Source organism: Maylandia zebra, linkage group LG3, assembly GCF_041146795.1.
Source record: "Maylandia zebra isolate NMK-2024a linkage group LG3, Mzebra_GT3a, whole genome shotgun sequence".
Lineage (NCBI taxonomy): Eukaryota > Metazoa > Chordata > Actinopteri > Cichliformes > Cichlidae > Maylandia > Maylandia zebra.
This window is the reverse complement of record NC_135169.1, coordinates 58932584-58948544: the sequence shown is the minus strand read 5'-3', so window position 1 is coordinate 58948544 and position 15961 is coordinate 58932584. Positions and strand designations below refer to the sequence as shown.

Sequence of the window (15961 nt, the reverse complement as noted above, 5' to 3'; positions counted from 1 at the left end):
ATTCCCAAACCAGAAACCGTGGATGGACAGATCGATCCGCACTGCAGTAAACGCCAGGACCGCCTCCTACAACGCGGGTCTCGCCACTGGCGATATGAGCGCCTACAAAGCGGCCTCATACGGCGTGCGGCGCGCGGTGAGAGATGCCAAACGCCGGTACCGGGAACGTGTGGAGTCCCGCTTCCACCAGGGCGACACACGGAGTATGTGGCACGGACTACGCACCATTACGGACTACAAAGCCAGGGACACTGCGCCGATCAACGCCGACTCTGCATTCACCAACGAGCTGAATCGGTTCTACGCCCGTTTCGAGGTTAGCCAGGCGGCTAATGCTATCTACCGCATGACTACCGAGGACAGTGACGTCATCAGCGAGAGACCGGTGACCAGCATCGCGGAGCATGACGTCAGAGCGGCACTGAGGAGAGTGAACACAAGGAAAGCGGCGGGGCCAGACGGCATCACCGGCCGTCTACTGCGCTGCTGTGCTGACCAGCTAGCAGGTGTGTTCACTTACATCTTCAACGAGTCCCTGGCGAAGTCTGTGGTCCCCACATGCTTCAAAAGATCCACCATCATCCCTGTGCCCAAGAACAGCAAACCCTCATCCCTGAACGATTACTGGCCAGTTGCACTGACCTCGGTAGTAATGAAGGTGTTTGAGAGACTGCTGAAGAACATCATCTCCTCCTCCATCCCAGACACCACAGATCCGCTGCAGTTCGCCTACAGATCCAACAGATCCACAGAGGATGCCATCGCCCACGTCCTACACACCACTCTCAGCCATGTGGACAAGAAACAGGGTAACTATGTGCGAATGCTGTTTGTTAATTACAGTTCAGCATTTAACACAATAGTGCCCTGCAGACTGTTCACAAAGCTGAGGGATCTGGGACTTAACAGCCGTCTGTGTGCATGGGTGTTGGACTTCCTCACTGGCAGAACTCAGGTGGTGAGGGTGGGCAGGTGCTTCTCCAACAGCATCACCATCAACACAGGAGCACCTCAGGGATGTGTCCTCTCGCCACTGCTCTACTCCCTCTACACTTCAGACTGTGTGGCCACCCATGGCTCCAACACCATAGTGAAGTTTGCTGACGACACAGTGGTGTTGGGTGCCATTGATCCGACGTCGCCCGGATCAACAAGGTCCACGTCAGGTGTTGAGGAACCAGGGCACCCTGATGAAAAGTGGGCTACTGGAACAAGAAGGCATCGGTGGGCAAGAGACGAAAACAGGGCGTTGTTGGAATGCTACTACGCAAGTAACCCCGGCGGAAGGGGCTACATGAATAGGATGAGGGACCTATGGATTCTTCGATACCCAACATCCACAATGACGGCGAAACAACTAGTAGCTCAGTGTTCCAACATTCGAAAGAAGGGACTGCTCTCACAGCTAGAGATTGACGAGGTACAACACAAATGCTACGGCAAGGAGGAGTCAGGACGCCAGGTCAGGGGGGCGATATCATCACCCCCACCCGAGATTGGGTACATAGCCCCAAGTGCGATAGGAGAAGGATCGTTGAGTGCGAGAGGAACTGACCTGAAAAATAGGATCATGGCCAAGCTTGAAACCTGGATCCCCCGTAGCCGGTTACCAAGATTACGTGAAGTACCCTCAGAAGGTCTGCTAGATGATGTTAATGCAGCACTACGGGCAATACCTACAACCACGATTACCGACACTAACAAGCTGATCTACAATACGGCAGCAGTGATCAGTGAGATGCTTGGCTACAAGTTGAAAAGCGACAAGGGGCAGTACCCTCCATGGAGAAGGAGGCTAGAGGGCAAGATCAAAGTAGCACGGAGGGAGGTTAGCCAACTAACGGAGTTGCAGCAAGGTGCGACAAATAAGGTGCCTAAGAAATACAGCAAGCTGTCCATACCTGAGGCCTTGGAAACTGCCAAGCAAAGACTCACAGCCTTGGCCAGCCGCTTGAGGAGGTACACCAGAGAGATAGAAGGCAGGAGAATGAACCAGCTGTTCTCCACAGAACCAGCAAAGGTGTACTCTCAGTGGCAAGGGAACAATAAGAGAACAGCACCACCAAGGCTGGAGACGGAGCAATACTGGAAGAGCATATGGGAGAAGGATGCAACCCATAACGGCAATGCTCAGTGGCTAGAGGATCTGAGGGCAGACCACAGCGACCTCCCTGAACAGGGTCCAGTAACCATCACAGTGGCAGATATCCAAGAAAGGGTCTCCAGTACGAAGAGTTGGACAGCACCAGGGCCCGACATGGTTCACGCCTACTGGCTGAAGAAGCTGACTGCACTCCACGAGCGTCTGGCAGCACAAATGAACCAGCTGCTAGTTAGCGAGAGACACCCGGAATGGCTAACTGAAGGCCGGACGGTCCTGATCCCCAAGGACCCCAAGAAGGGACGGGTCCCCTCCAACTACCGACCAATAACCTGCCTCAGTACTACATGGAAGCTCCTGTCAGGCATCATATCGGCTAAGATGAACAGGCACATGGGTCAATACATGAGCGGGACACAGAAAGGAATTGGCCAGAATACCAGAGGCGCAAAACACCAGCTACTGGTAGACAGAACAATCAGCCAAGACTGCAAGACCAGACTGACCAACCTGTGCACTGCCTGGATTGATTACAAGAAGGCCTATGACTCAATGCCCCACAGCTGGATACTGGAATGCCTAGAATTGTACAAGATCAATGGGACCCTAAGAGCCTTCATCAGGAACTCAATGGGGATGTGGCGTACAACACTAGAGGCCAACTCCAAGCCCATAGCACAAGTCACCATCAAGTGCGGGATCTACCAAGGAGATGCTCTGTCCCCACTGCTGTTCTGCATAGGCCTGAACCCCCTCAGTGAGATCATTAACAAGACTGGCTACGGATACCGGCTACGGAACGGAGCAGTTGTCAGCCACCTCCTGTACATGGATGACATCAAGCTGTATGCCAAGGGTGAACGAGACATCGATTCACTGATCCACACTACCAGGCTATACAGCAATGACATTGGAATGTCGTTCGGACTGGAGAAGTGTAGTCGGATGGTATCAAAGAGAGGGAAGGTAGTCAGAACTGAGGGGATTGAACTACCAGAAGGCAACATTGCAGACATAGAGGACAGTTACAAGTACCTGGGGATCCCGCAGGCAAATGGGAACCATGAAGAGGCCGCTAGAAAGGCTGCAACCACCAAGTACCTGCAGAGGGTCAGGCAAGTCCTGAGGAGTCAGCTAAATGGTAAGAACAAGATCCGGGCCATCAACACGTACGCCCTGCCCGTGATCAGGTACCCTGCTGGGGTAATAGGCTGGCCAAAGGAGGAGATAGAAGCCACTGACATAAAGACAAGAAAGCTCCTTACCATGCATGGAGGGTTTCACCCCAAGTCCAGCACCCTGAGGCTGTACGCTAAGCGGAAGGAAGGGGGCCGGGGACTGGTGAGTGTCAGCACCACAGTCCAGGATGAGACAACGAACATCCAAGAATACATTGGGAAGATGGCCCCAACTGACCGAGTGCTCAGTGAATACCTCAGGCAGCAGAAACCCAAGAAAGAGGAGGGAGACGTGGAACCATCATGGAAGGACAGGCCCCTGCACGGTATGTACCACCGGTAGATAGAGGAGGTGGCTGATATCCAGAAATCCTACCAGTGGCTGGACAAAGCTGGACTGAAAGACAGCACAGAGGCACTAATCATGGCAGCACAAGAACAAGCTCTGAGCACAAGATCCATAGAGGCTGGGGTCTATCACACCAGGCAAGACCCCAGGTGCAGGCTGTGTAAAGATGCCCCAGAGACAATCCAGCACATAACAGCAGGGTGCAAGATGCTAGCAGGCAAGGCATACATGGAACGCCATAACCAAGTGGCCGGCATAGTGTACAGGAACATCTGTGCCAAGTATAACCTGGAAGTCCCGAGGTCAAAATGGGAGATGCCCCCAAGGGTGGTGGAGAATGACCGAGCTAAGATCCTGTGGGACTTCCAGATACAGACGGACAAAATGGTGGTGGCTAACCAACCGGACATAGTGGTGGTAGACAAACAGAAGAAGACGGCCGTAGTGATCGATGTAGCGGTTCCGAATGACAGCAATATCAGGAAGAAGGAACACGAGAAGCTGGAGAAATACCAAGGGCTCAGAGAAGAGCTCGAGAGGATGTGGAGGGTGAAGGTAATGGTGGTCCCCGTGGTAATCGGAGCACTAGGTGCGGTGACTCCCAAGCTAGGCGAGTGGCTCCAGCAGATCCCGGGAATAACATCGGAGATCTCTGTCCAGAAGAGCGCAGTCCTGGGAACAGCTAAGATACTGCGCAGGACCCTCAAGCTCCCAGGCCTCTGGTAGAGGACCCGAGCTTGAAGGATAAACCGCCCGCAGGGGCGTGCTGGGTGTTTTTATATATATATATGTATATAATGTTCTTCCTCTACACCCCCCCCCCAATTTTTGCACATGTCGAGGAGCGTGTCAGGCTACATTTCACTGTGTGTTATACTTGTATAACTGTGCAAATTCCCTGCTGACTCGGCCTCAGGATGTCTAGAGGCAAGAACCAAGCGCACCCAAATGAGCGCACCAGTGATCATGTGCGCATCACGCAGAGGGAGAGTGAGGGACGAAAAGCAACAGCAGAGCATGGCAGTTGTATCGCAGTTTGTGTGATTCCGTGTGCGTTAATGAGACTGTAAGTGTTATTGCCTTTGACAGGTTAACTGGTATGATAATAGTTATAGTTTTTTGTGTATGTTTAAGCTAAAGTTATGCTTCAGTACACTGCTACCACATTAGTAGGTTTATTTAATTATTTAATTAACTAGCACTAAGTTAATACCAGTGGCCAGAATCTCCCCCAATGATTATATCCCGCGGTTAAAGGATTTTTCTGTTGTTTATTGTTTAGTTTAACTGTTGTTAGCTTGCCACATGCTTGCCTTAGTACTAGCAACTGGGAAGATATGTGCTATTTAGCCAACTTCTGGTCTTACGGCGACCCCTTGTGGACATTGTAAAATATTGCTGTGTCTGAGTAGATGATGTGTTCTGATTGTTGCTTGGTTGTCTTTGAGCCTGATAATTATAGTGTTACCTGTTTCTGTTTCCAGACAACCATGCTTATAGTCACCGATACTGCACCTGCCACAATTATCAGTGCATATCTTCTGTGAAGCTCCATTAAAGACGGTGAACTAAACTCCTGGACTGCTGCAGTCTTTCTGACCGAAGACTTAGGCCAGACTTGTATACCCAGCACTTCCAGTATATATATATTCTACAATAACTATGCATGTGACAAATAAAGAACCTTGAACCTTGAGTTATTACTCAATATTTATGGATGATGTTCTTTCAGTGTTGCACTTTGTAGACGCTCCCTGAGCCTCACAGCCAGCTGCACATGGACCAGCTGACATTACCCAGCATTAGAGGCGGGTGTAAAAAATGGATTTTCCTATTTAAATGGTTTTAATTGGAATAAAGCGATGTTGATTCATTCAATCCTGAATCGATTTTTAATATAAATGTATTTTGCCAGAATCTCAGGTTAAAGCTCCCAAAAGTATTTCAACAACAAGCAAACAGATAAAACAGTAAATGAGAGCAGCTAAACACACAAAGATGGAAACACAGAGCGTGGATCGTTCACTCGACGGCACGTACACGGACACGCCGTCGGGGCTGAAAGTGGACAGCTCACAGATCCTGAAGCTGCAGGTTTCATCTGTCTCCAACCAAAACTGAGTGAACCAGCAGCAGAAGAAGATCCAAACTACGCTTTACGTTTGATGAACATCGTCATGAATTCTCTCTGACTTTGACGTTTACTTCCTGCACAGCTCTCTCTCTCTCAGTGTACTTCAAGAACAGTTTACCTTCAAAAATCTGTTTCCTGCATTATTCACTGCTTATTACGCACCAGTCTGCTGTTGTGTTCACTGCTGTCGGCCTCCCAAAACAAAGCCTCATTTCTGCTGTTCAATACTGAAGAAATGTAAACCTTTTAAAATGATGACAGATTACAAACTCTCAGCTGTGTCTGTAATCAAACCTCTGTAACTTTGCTTCACTTCAGCAGCATCAGCTCATGTTCACATGTTGATTCATGGTTTGCTTCAGTTTTTGATGGACTGCAGAATATTTTGAAGGTTATCTGCTATAAAAAGCCAGAACAGGAAAATCTGCTTCATGTGTTTCTGTTTGATCCTCAGTGACTTTGACACAAAGGCCTCTGCTGTGATGATCACACCTCTGATCAAGTCTCACAGTGTCAGCTTTGTTTTTATACATATGGATATGTGCTGATAAATGATCAGAATTATAATATTTCCCACTGTCTGCTGTGTGCCGTGACCTTTGACCTGCTAAAGACAGTCAGCTGTGGATTATTCATTGTTGTGTCTGATACTTAGAACTGTGAGGAAGAACACTACACAGTTAATCAGGGTCCCCTCTCTCTGAATCAGGAAAGGTGGGCAGGCCGCGTGTGGGGCGCGGGCCATACGTTGAGTCTCACTGTTTGAAATGTGAACATTGTTCTGCTGCAGTCAATGGACTAAACCAGAGAAGAAGAAAACAGACTTTACCATGAAGATCCTCAGTGTGGATCAGTATAATATCAGCCTGATGTCTGCAGTTTAGTGTCAGCACAACTTTCACATCATATTCATCTCAGCACAACTAAAACATGCTGACTGACCTCAGAGTTTCAAGTCCACATCCTGGACTCTCCAGGAAACCACACAGATGCTTCACTCCTGAATCCTGCAGCTTGTTGTTGGAGCTCAGGTCCAGCTCTCTCAGATGGGAGGGGTTGGACTTCAGTGCTGCTGCCAGATAATCACAGCTGATCTCTGACAAACAACAGTCCATCAATCTGTATAAAGAATGAAAGATGTAAGTTTATTAGACAAAGTGTGAGCTTGAAATCATTCAGTGTTTCATCATCTGTTCAGAGCTGAAGAAGGTTCAGAATGTAGAAGTTTAGAAAATGGAAACTCCAAACAGCTGAAGCCAACAGGAAGCAGCTTCAAACAAACACAACAAGAGAAAAAAACTCTGAATGTTTCACAGTAAAGTCGTACATTTCTCATAAAAACAGGACAAAGACTTGAAAAAGTCGTGTTTTTCCTTCCAGGAACCACAAGGCTTCACTTTTAAAGGTGAAGTGTGAAAGAAATGGACATATTTGAAGTCCAACACCTTTTTCCAGTCACATTATTAAAGCAGACAAACTACAAGCTCATTTTCATTCCAACAAGTCATCTTCTGACCTGGACTAACAACACTGGTCTCTATGTGCAGCTGGCTGTGAGACCAGTGCTCAGGGAGCGTCTACAAAGTGCAACACTGAAAGAACATCACACACTCATTTGCTTCCATCATCCAACCTGAAGAGGAAACAGGGACGCCTCCCCTTCAAAGTAAAAGCTGCTCCTTTTGGACACAGTATCAAAGAAAGTCTACAGTATATCATAGAAAAGACAGAACAAAGTTTTGGTTGTTTTTAAATTGTGCAGAAATGAAACTACACTAAGCTCAATTATGTGACAGACATTTCATCCCATGTCAGTTTGGCCTCATCCTGGGCCGGATTATCCAGCACACACTCTGACCACAGGCCCAGGGGCCACGCACAGCTGGGCTCCATCCAAGAGACAGGAAACAAACCAACACAATAATAAAAAGCACCATGTGATCTTCTTACATCTTCAAGACAAACATAGGAAAAACATGAGCATATTTGTTTCCTGATAAAATGATGTGACAGGTAGAACAGAGTAAAGTGGTGGTGTTACAGCCTTTCTCCCCTCTGCTGCCGAGGCTGTTAGTCTCTCCCAAACTCAGCTACAGGACTTCCAAATGAATGAAAGCAGCAGAAGTGGCTTTACAAATGAAAGAGGAAGAGGAGAAGAAGAGGAGAGGGAGGCCACCCTGACCATCACTCCAGCTGAAAACATCACACTTCCATTAAAGTTGGTGAGGAAATGTTGAGCAGGATGAGCTGCTGGCTAATCTGGAGGCTGTAGCAGCAGCTCACAGTCACAGTGGATTTCCACTCATGAAAAAGCTCTGGCTGCTTCATTTCTCATCTCATATCAGAGACTTTAATGCTTCACTGAAGCTGTACTGTGATGCTTCCATATCCCAGTGAGGCCTCCATAATGATTTCAGCTGTTCTGTACACACACTGTGTGCCCTGTATGGCTCAAAGTCTCTGCAGCCTGTTTTTATCTGCTATCATCAGATCTTCATCATCCTCATTCACATCCCTCACACACTCTACAGCCTCATCAGCACTGACTTCATCTTCACTGACTGATGGAGCACAACATGAACCTGTGGAGGCTGAAACACTGTCCTGTCAAACATCTCCCCATCACCACTCCACTTCTGTCAGCCTTTAAATGAACCCTGCTCAAGTCTGTCACTTCTGTTTGGAGCCAAAAGGAAAAACTGTTGTTCAGTCGTTTGGAAAGACAACATTTCTGAAAGCACTCAAACTTCTTCACATTTGTCTTCAGACACATCCTGAACATTTCGGAACTAAAGAAAGTTTCAAACATCAAAGACCTGAAATATAGAAAAACTACAACAGCCGCAGTCAGTGAACTCACCTCAGAGTCTCCAGTCGACAGTTTGGACTCTCCAGTCCAGCACACAGAAGCTTCACTGCTGAATCCTGCAGGTTGTTGTTGTTACTCATGTCCAGCTCTGTCAGATGGGAGGGGTTGGACTTCAGAGCTGAGGCCACAACTTCACAGTGAGACTCTGAGAGTCGACACTGAGTCAGTCTGTGATGATAGAAAATATAAAATGTGTTATTATAAAAGCAGAAAATCTGCATTATAAACACAGACTGAATGTATATGAAGACAAAACAGAGTGAGGTCATAATCTGATGAATCTGCTCTTCACATCTGTGCTTCAGCTCCTCTTACTGTGTTTGACATGACACAACGATTGAGTCTCTCTCAGACCTGAAGACTTTTAATGAGAATCTTTGTTTGGCTTTAATCTGCAGATGAAGGAGGAAGATGGTGTCACATTTAGGCTTCCATAATTTTTTTATTAACTGTATTTATATAGCGCTTTACTAGTCCCTAAGAACCCCAAAGCGCTTTACATATCCAGTCATCCAGTGAATTCACACACACATTCACACACTGGTGATGGCAAGCTACATTGTAGCCACAGCCACCCTGGGGCGCACTGACAGAGGCGAGGCTGCCGGACACTGGCGCCACCGGGCCCTCTGACCACCACCAGTAGGCAATTGGTGAAGTGTCTTGCCCAAGGACACAAAGACCGAGACTATCCAAGCCAGGGCTCGAACCGGCAACCTTCCGATTACAAGGCGAGCTCCCAACTCTTGAGCCACGATCGCCCCAATGTCCACAGTCTGTCACTAAGATCTGATCCAGAGTCAGAGTGAAGACACACATTTGGACTGCTTCCTGTTTTGACTCCAGAACATTTTGAATGAGTTCAGCTCAGTGAAGAGTTCCAGCTGGAAAGATGATCTCTGTTTGCTACCTGCTGTCAGGTACGACTGTTCACGTCCACACGCAGGAAAAACCTGCTGACTGTTACCAAACGGAGCAGAAATCTCATCACTGGACAATAATGATGAATGAACTCAGAGCTGCTGATATCAGATCTGATTTCAGGGGAACTAAACACAGAAATGATTGGCTCATTTGAGCTTTCTGAGCCATTATCTGCTGGTGTGTCGCTAGTTGGCAGAAAATGATTTGTATTCCTGTTCAGGGCTTCAGTGTTTATGAGTCCAGATCCAGGTGACAGCAAGTCAAAATGATGTTACCTGTCTGTGTCCAGCAGCAGCCTGTATTCACTTTGAATATTGTTATAACCTGACATGGATCAGTTTGTCTTTGATTGGTTTGTAAATGTCACTGTTTCCATTGGACCTGAGTGACGTACAAAGACAGAGAGGGAGAGAAAGGAGAGAGAGGATGGAGACAGCAAAGAGAGAGCAAACACAAACAGGTGAGAGTGGACAGGTGACCAAGGTCAGCAACCAATCAGAGAGCTTCTGTTTGACCCACAGTCACTGATGATGACTGCACATAACCAAGCAGTGTGTTACTCTGATATCAAATATGGATCCTGCTCTTATAATAATGATCATCAGATGATATTATTGTGTTATTTTGTAGCTGAATACGATGTTTGTGTGATTATCAGTGAAAGAAGCAGTGAGGAGGATGGAGAGAGAGAGAGAGGACAGAGGGTGAAGTTAGAAACACTAAAAGGATTTTTCATGGATTTCATGGATGATTTGAGTGATTTCCAGCAGGACACTTAAACATGCTCAGATGACACTACAGTGCTCGGACTTATATCCAACAATGATGAGACAAACTATAGGACAGAGGTGCAACAACTAGAGTCATGGTGCCACGACAATAACTTGGTCTTAAACACCAAAAAGACCAAGGAGATCATTGTAGATTTCCGGAAGAGGGGTCATAACAACCATCTGCCTCTCTTCATTGGCAGTGAGGCGGTGGAGAGGGTGAGCAGTTTTAAATTCTTGGGGGTAACTGTGACCGAGGACCTGTCCTGGGGCAACCATATCACCTCAGTTGTACGGAAGGCCCAACAGCGCCTCTACTACCTGAGGAGACTGCGGAGCGCACACATTCCCAGATCTCTGATGTTGAACTTCTACAACTGTGCCATCAGCAGCGTTCTGACGTATGGATTTCTAGTGTGGTTCCCCAGCTGCACCAAGGCCGATCAGCAAGCACTCCAGCGGGTGGTGAAAGAAGCTGGCAGAATTATTGGAACAAGTCTGCCAGAGATCAGTAATATCTTCCCCACTCGCTGTCTGAGGAGGGTGCACAGTATCCTGCGGGACCAACATCACCCTGCGCGCCACCTTTTCCATCTGCTGCCCTCAGGGAGAAGGTACAGGTCTATACAGGCCAGAACATCCAGACTGGCCAACAGCCTGTATCCACAGGCTGTGAGGCTCCTGAACTCTCTGCCCCCCTCTCACGGACAATAACCATATCCAACTTCTTAATAGCAATGAACTGGTCTGCATTGGTGCATCATATCTTTATTCTCTTCCCCCTCCTGCCCCCCCCCCCCCTCTTTCTTAAATAGATAACTATCATATCTGATATCATATCTCACAGTACAATAATATTGAATGGGTTGCATTGTTGTATTTTGTCATGTTTCTCAGGTCTTTGTCTGAATTTCTACGAACATTATTGCTAAGGATTGTCTTATTGCATTGGAGTCACACTGGGTTAAATATGTACACTTGGGTTTTAAGGGGTATTTATTATTTTCTTCTTTTTTTTGGGGTTGTATGGAAGCCCCAAACGCAATTTCATTGTTCTTGACAATGACAATAAATAAATAAATACTAAATACTAAATGTCAGTGGACGTCCTAAAGAACATATTCACTGATTTGAAACGTGTCATTGAACAGGATTAATATCAGTGGAAACATGGTGGAAACAGCTGTGACTGCATGGATGTGACACACTTCAAATCTGTTCTCCACTCTTGGATTTGGGATCCATGGAGCTGCTGCTGAGTCTGTACAATAAAGGAATGGTGTGGAAGGTTGCAGCGTACGGACACAAACACTTTGTGGTTACAATCTGATTTTATTTTCGACATTAAACTACTAAGCTACACTGATCAATGATGTTAATGATCACATCTGGACTCACCCAGCCTTTCTGCAGCTCCTCACAGCTGGAATCAGTCTCTGTCGTCCCAGCACTGATGTGTTGTACTTCTGCAGGTCCAACTCATCCAGAACCTCCTCTGACATCTGCAGCATGAAGGCCAGAGCTGAGCACTGGATCTCAGAGAGTTTCTTCTCTGATCTGTTCTCTGACTTCAGGAACTCTTGGATCTCCTGAAATAATGAGAGGTCGTTCATCTCCATCAGACAGTGGAAGATGTTGATGCTTCTGTCAGGAGAGATTTCATCACTGTTCATCCACTTCAGGTTGTTGATGACTCTCTGGATGGTTCCTGGACTGATCTCTGTCTGACCCAGCAGACCTACTAAGAGTCTCTGGTTGGACTCCAGACAGAGGCCATGAAGGAAGCGAACAAACAGGTCCAGGTGGCCATTTTTACTCTGGAGGGATTTCTTAATGGCTCTGCTCAGGAAATCATCCAGAGATGGTTTAATGTGGGGAAACCGAAGCAAATTAGTATAATCATGATAGTCAAAATCAAAGTCAGAATCATAACAAAAATCTCCCAAAAAGTTCTTCAGCACCTTTGTCTTCCTGTTGGTGTGACAGTGGAACATGTAGACAGCAGCCAGAAACTCCTGAATGCTCAGATGAACAAAGCAGTAGACTGGTTTCTGGAAGATCACACACTCTCTTTTGAAGATCTCTGTACAAACTCCTGAGTACACCGAGGCCTCTGTCACATTCAGACCACACTGCTCCAGGTCTTCTTGGTAGAACATGATGTTTCCTTTCTCCAGATGTTCAAACGCCAGCCTCCCCAGCTTCAGAAGAACTTCCCTGTCAGCCTCCGTCAGCTCCTGTGGACTCGTCTCATGTCCCTCATGGTACTTGTTCTTCTTCTTCTTTGTCTGAACCAGCAGGAAGTGTGAGTACATGTCAGTCAGGGTCTTGGGCAGTTCTCCTCTCTGCTCTGTAGTCAACATGTGCTCCAGAACTGTAGCAGTGATCCAGCAGAAGACTGGGATACTACACATGATGTGGAGGCTCCTGGATGTCTTCATGTGGGAGATGATTCTGCTGGACAGCTCTTCATCACTGAATCTCCTCCTGAAGTACTCCTCCTTCTGGGCGTCAGTGAAGCCTCGTACTTCTGTTAGCCTGTCAACACATGTAGGAGGGATCTGATTGGCTGCTGCGGGTCGGGAAGTTATCCAGACGAGAGCCGAGGGAAGCAGATTCCCCTGGATGAGGTTTGTCAGCAGCTGGCTGACTGATGACTTCTGTGTGACATCAGACAGCAGCTTCCTGTTGGTGAAATCCAATGAAAGTCTGCTTTCATCCAGGCCGTCAAAGATGAACAAAAGCTGAGAGACAGCCAGCTTCTCTGCTGTGACCTTCTGTAATGTTGGATGGAAAACATGGAGCAGCTCCAGAAGACTGTACTGCTCATCTCTGATCAGGTTCAGCTCCCTGAATGAAAGCAGAACCACCACACTGACATGTTGGTTCTCCAAGCCCTCTGCCCAGTCCAGAGTGAACTTCTGCACTGAGAAGGTTTTTCCAACACCAGCCACGCCGTTGGTCAGAACCACTCTGATAGGTCTCTGTTGGTCAGGTAAGGCTTTAAAGATGTCCTGGCACCTGATTGGAGCGTCATGGAGGGCGTCCATCTTGAAAGCTGTCTCCAGCTGCCTCACCTCATGTTGGGTATGAACCTCTTCACTCTTTCCCTCTGTGATGTAGAGCTCAGTGTAGATGGTGTTGAGGAGGGTTCTACTTCCTGTTTCATCACTTCCTTCAGTCACACGTTCACATCTCCTTCTCAGACTGATCTTATGTTCATCTAAAACCTCCTGCAGACCAACATCTGCTGAAAGAAAGAAAAACAATGAGACTAAAGAGAAAGAAAACTCTTCAATGTCTGAACAACACAAGAAGTCCAGTTTTCAGAAATGAGTCCATCAGCAGACAGATGTTCAGTCTTACTTTGTACACAGCTGCTCTGACTGGCTGTCTGCAGTCCAGCTCTGCTTCTGGATCTTTCTCCACACTGGGGACAGGAGGAGTCTCCTGATGAAGCAGACTGGTCCCAGTATGAGGAAATGCACTGTTTGCAGAACCAGTGTCCACAGCTGGTAGAGACTGGATCCTTCAGGACGTCCTGACACAAAGCACAGCAGGACAGCTGCTCCTCCTCACAAACACCACTCCTCTTCCTCTTCCTCCCTCTGTGAACACATTTCTTTATCACTACAATCAGTGACTGTTAGTGACAAACATCCAGATTTGACAACACTGTGCAGAAGCTCTGATGGTGACACAGAAAAGTCAAAGTGGAGATACTTCTGTCCACCTTTGATTAGACTCATTATAAAAAGGAAGAAAAAGTTTGAACACAGTCATGTTTCCAGTTCACTGACTTACATTTATTCCATGGACACTCACTCTAACCTGAACCACAGCTACAACCCAACATTGTTGAGGCCTCATCTCCTCCTTTCCTGACTGTAGAGGTTAAATATGCAACAACCAACAAATAAAAGAATTTGGTTCATTTCAAAGAAATTCACACGGTGACCAAGTAAAGTAACCGTAGTAAAGGAGACAACATCCCGTTGATGGTGGGATTATTTGAAAGATTTACTTTGGTCACGTCACCAAATGCAGTTGAACCACCCGTGGATCCATGTTTGACCATTCTACCACTCTGAGCTCTGCTTTTTAATCATTTTATTATTATCATCATTCATTTATTCATTCTTTGGAGGGGGGCTATTTCCTAATGCCGCCCTAATAAGCTGATGTTCAAGGGGAAATATAACAGAAACTCTTTCAGTGTTATTCATTAATAAATTAACAGATAAACTGTGAAGAAGAAAAAACTGAGATTTAAAGGAGAGAGTGAGAAACTTGATCATCCATCCTCATAATACATGTTTATCAGTATCTGCTGTGACCATACTGCAGTAATAACTACAAGTCTACATTTCTGTGACTGTTGATCAATCACAGCAGGAATCTGAGCTCATCTCTGCACACAGAGCAGCTTCAGCTCTGGGATAAACTGCTCGCTTCACGTCCTTCTCAGCTCACAGACACTCATCCTGATATTTTCCTTTAACATTTGATGGTATAATTCATCTGAGTTTACACTTTATCTGCATAAATACAGAAAAACAGACCCAAACACCATAAACCATCAGTTTCACCATGTAGAATATATTGTTGTTTCCTTGCTTTTAATTCAGAGAAAAACTCTGATTTGGATTTTCTCTGTTCTCTTTGCCACAGCCCATCCCAGCAGCAGCTGAAGCAGCTGACTGTCACAACACTGAATAACACTTTAGGAGGAATTTCAGAGGTCAGTAAAGCTCCAGTTTCAACATCAGTTAATTAATCATAGTTCATCATAAATGTTAACCTGGCTGGCACACATGTTAATATTAGCCATTTAAATATTAGCAGTTAGCTGAGGCCACAAGAAGAAGAGGCCCTAGAAGAACAATGGATGATAAGATTAGATTTTCAAGACTAGGCAGAGACGTGTTTTCCTTTACTGTCTCTTACAGAGGAGGGAGCAGATACCAGACGAGGTCACGGAGGTACGGGGAGGATTCGCAGCAGACAGCAAGACTGCCACGTCCATGCGAGAGAGCGATGGCTACGATAATCTCTGTTTTTGTCTCCCTATATAATGTTGTACAGCCCATGTGAGGGTTAACACAAACATCAGTCCTTCTACTTCAGTATGTTTGACACTTTGTTTACGCCTAAATTAACTTTACTGTTAACGAGTTTTCATGTTTCTGTAATCCACCAGTGTGCTCATGCTTTTTTAAGTGAAAAGAGATTTTTAATGATCAAATATAATTATGTTTCTTATTTGTGGATTTTAAATGTCCTTGACAGAGACAGATGATGATCATTATCCTGCACTGTGCTCTCAGGTTTGGTCGAGCTAGCACAAAGAATGGCTATGTTGAACTTCCTCCTGGGATCTACACTAAGAAGTGAGTCCAACATTAGCAGGGTCTCTTTCCTTTATCTGATTCACTTTAGCATTCACAGTCACGTGAAGCTTGTTATTAACTCGATAAGTCAACCCAGGGTTTCAGCTGAGCGCTCACATGAAACACATGGTGTTGGCAGCATCTGATCAATCATATTCATGGAGACGTGTATCAGCAACAGAGCAGCTGAGTTTGCAGAAGGACGTCAAACTAAACCACAGGAACAATATGAGGAGATTACACACA

General features: G+C 46.4%; 2 protein-coding genes across 3 annotated transcripts in view; both read right to left on the bottom strand.

The window, feature by feature from the left end:
* The window catches only part of LOC143416842 (protein NLRC3-like), a 129664-nt gene that overhangs the window by 10661 nt on the left and 103042 nt on the right, over window positions 1-15961 (bottom strand). The gene's annotated exons all lie outside the window — the stretch shown is intronic.
* LOC143414168 (protein NLRC3-like) lies at window positions 8619-15351 on the bottom strand. The gene is made up of 3 exons (XM_076877912.1): window positions 15273-15351; window positions 11724-13575; window positions 8619-8799 (listed from the first exon to the last, which is right to left on the bottom strand). Exons 1-3 carry the CDS (start codon window positions 15349-15351, stop codon window positions 8619-8621), a joined length of 2112 nt encoding a protein of 703 aa, XP_076734027.1.

Excerpts from the sequence above, each read along its gene's own strand:
- LOC143414168 (XM_076877912.1), bottom strand. The coding sequence starts at position 15,351 with ATGGACGTGGCAGTCTTGCTGTCTGCTGCGAATCCTCCCCGTACCTCC. Across the intron at positions 13,576-15,272 it reads TGGTATCTGCTCCCTCCTCT|CAGATGTTGGTCTGCAGGAG; the intron begins GTAAGAGACAGT and ends TCTTTCTTTCAG. Across the intron at positions 8,800-11,723 it reads AGGAGCTGCAGAAAGGCTGG|ACTGACTCAGTGTCGACTCT; the intron begins GTGAGTCCAGAT and ends CTATCATCACAG.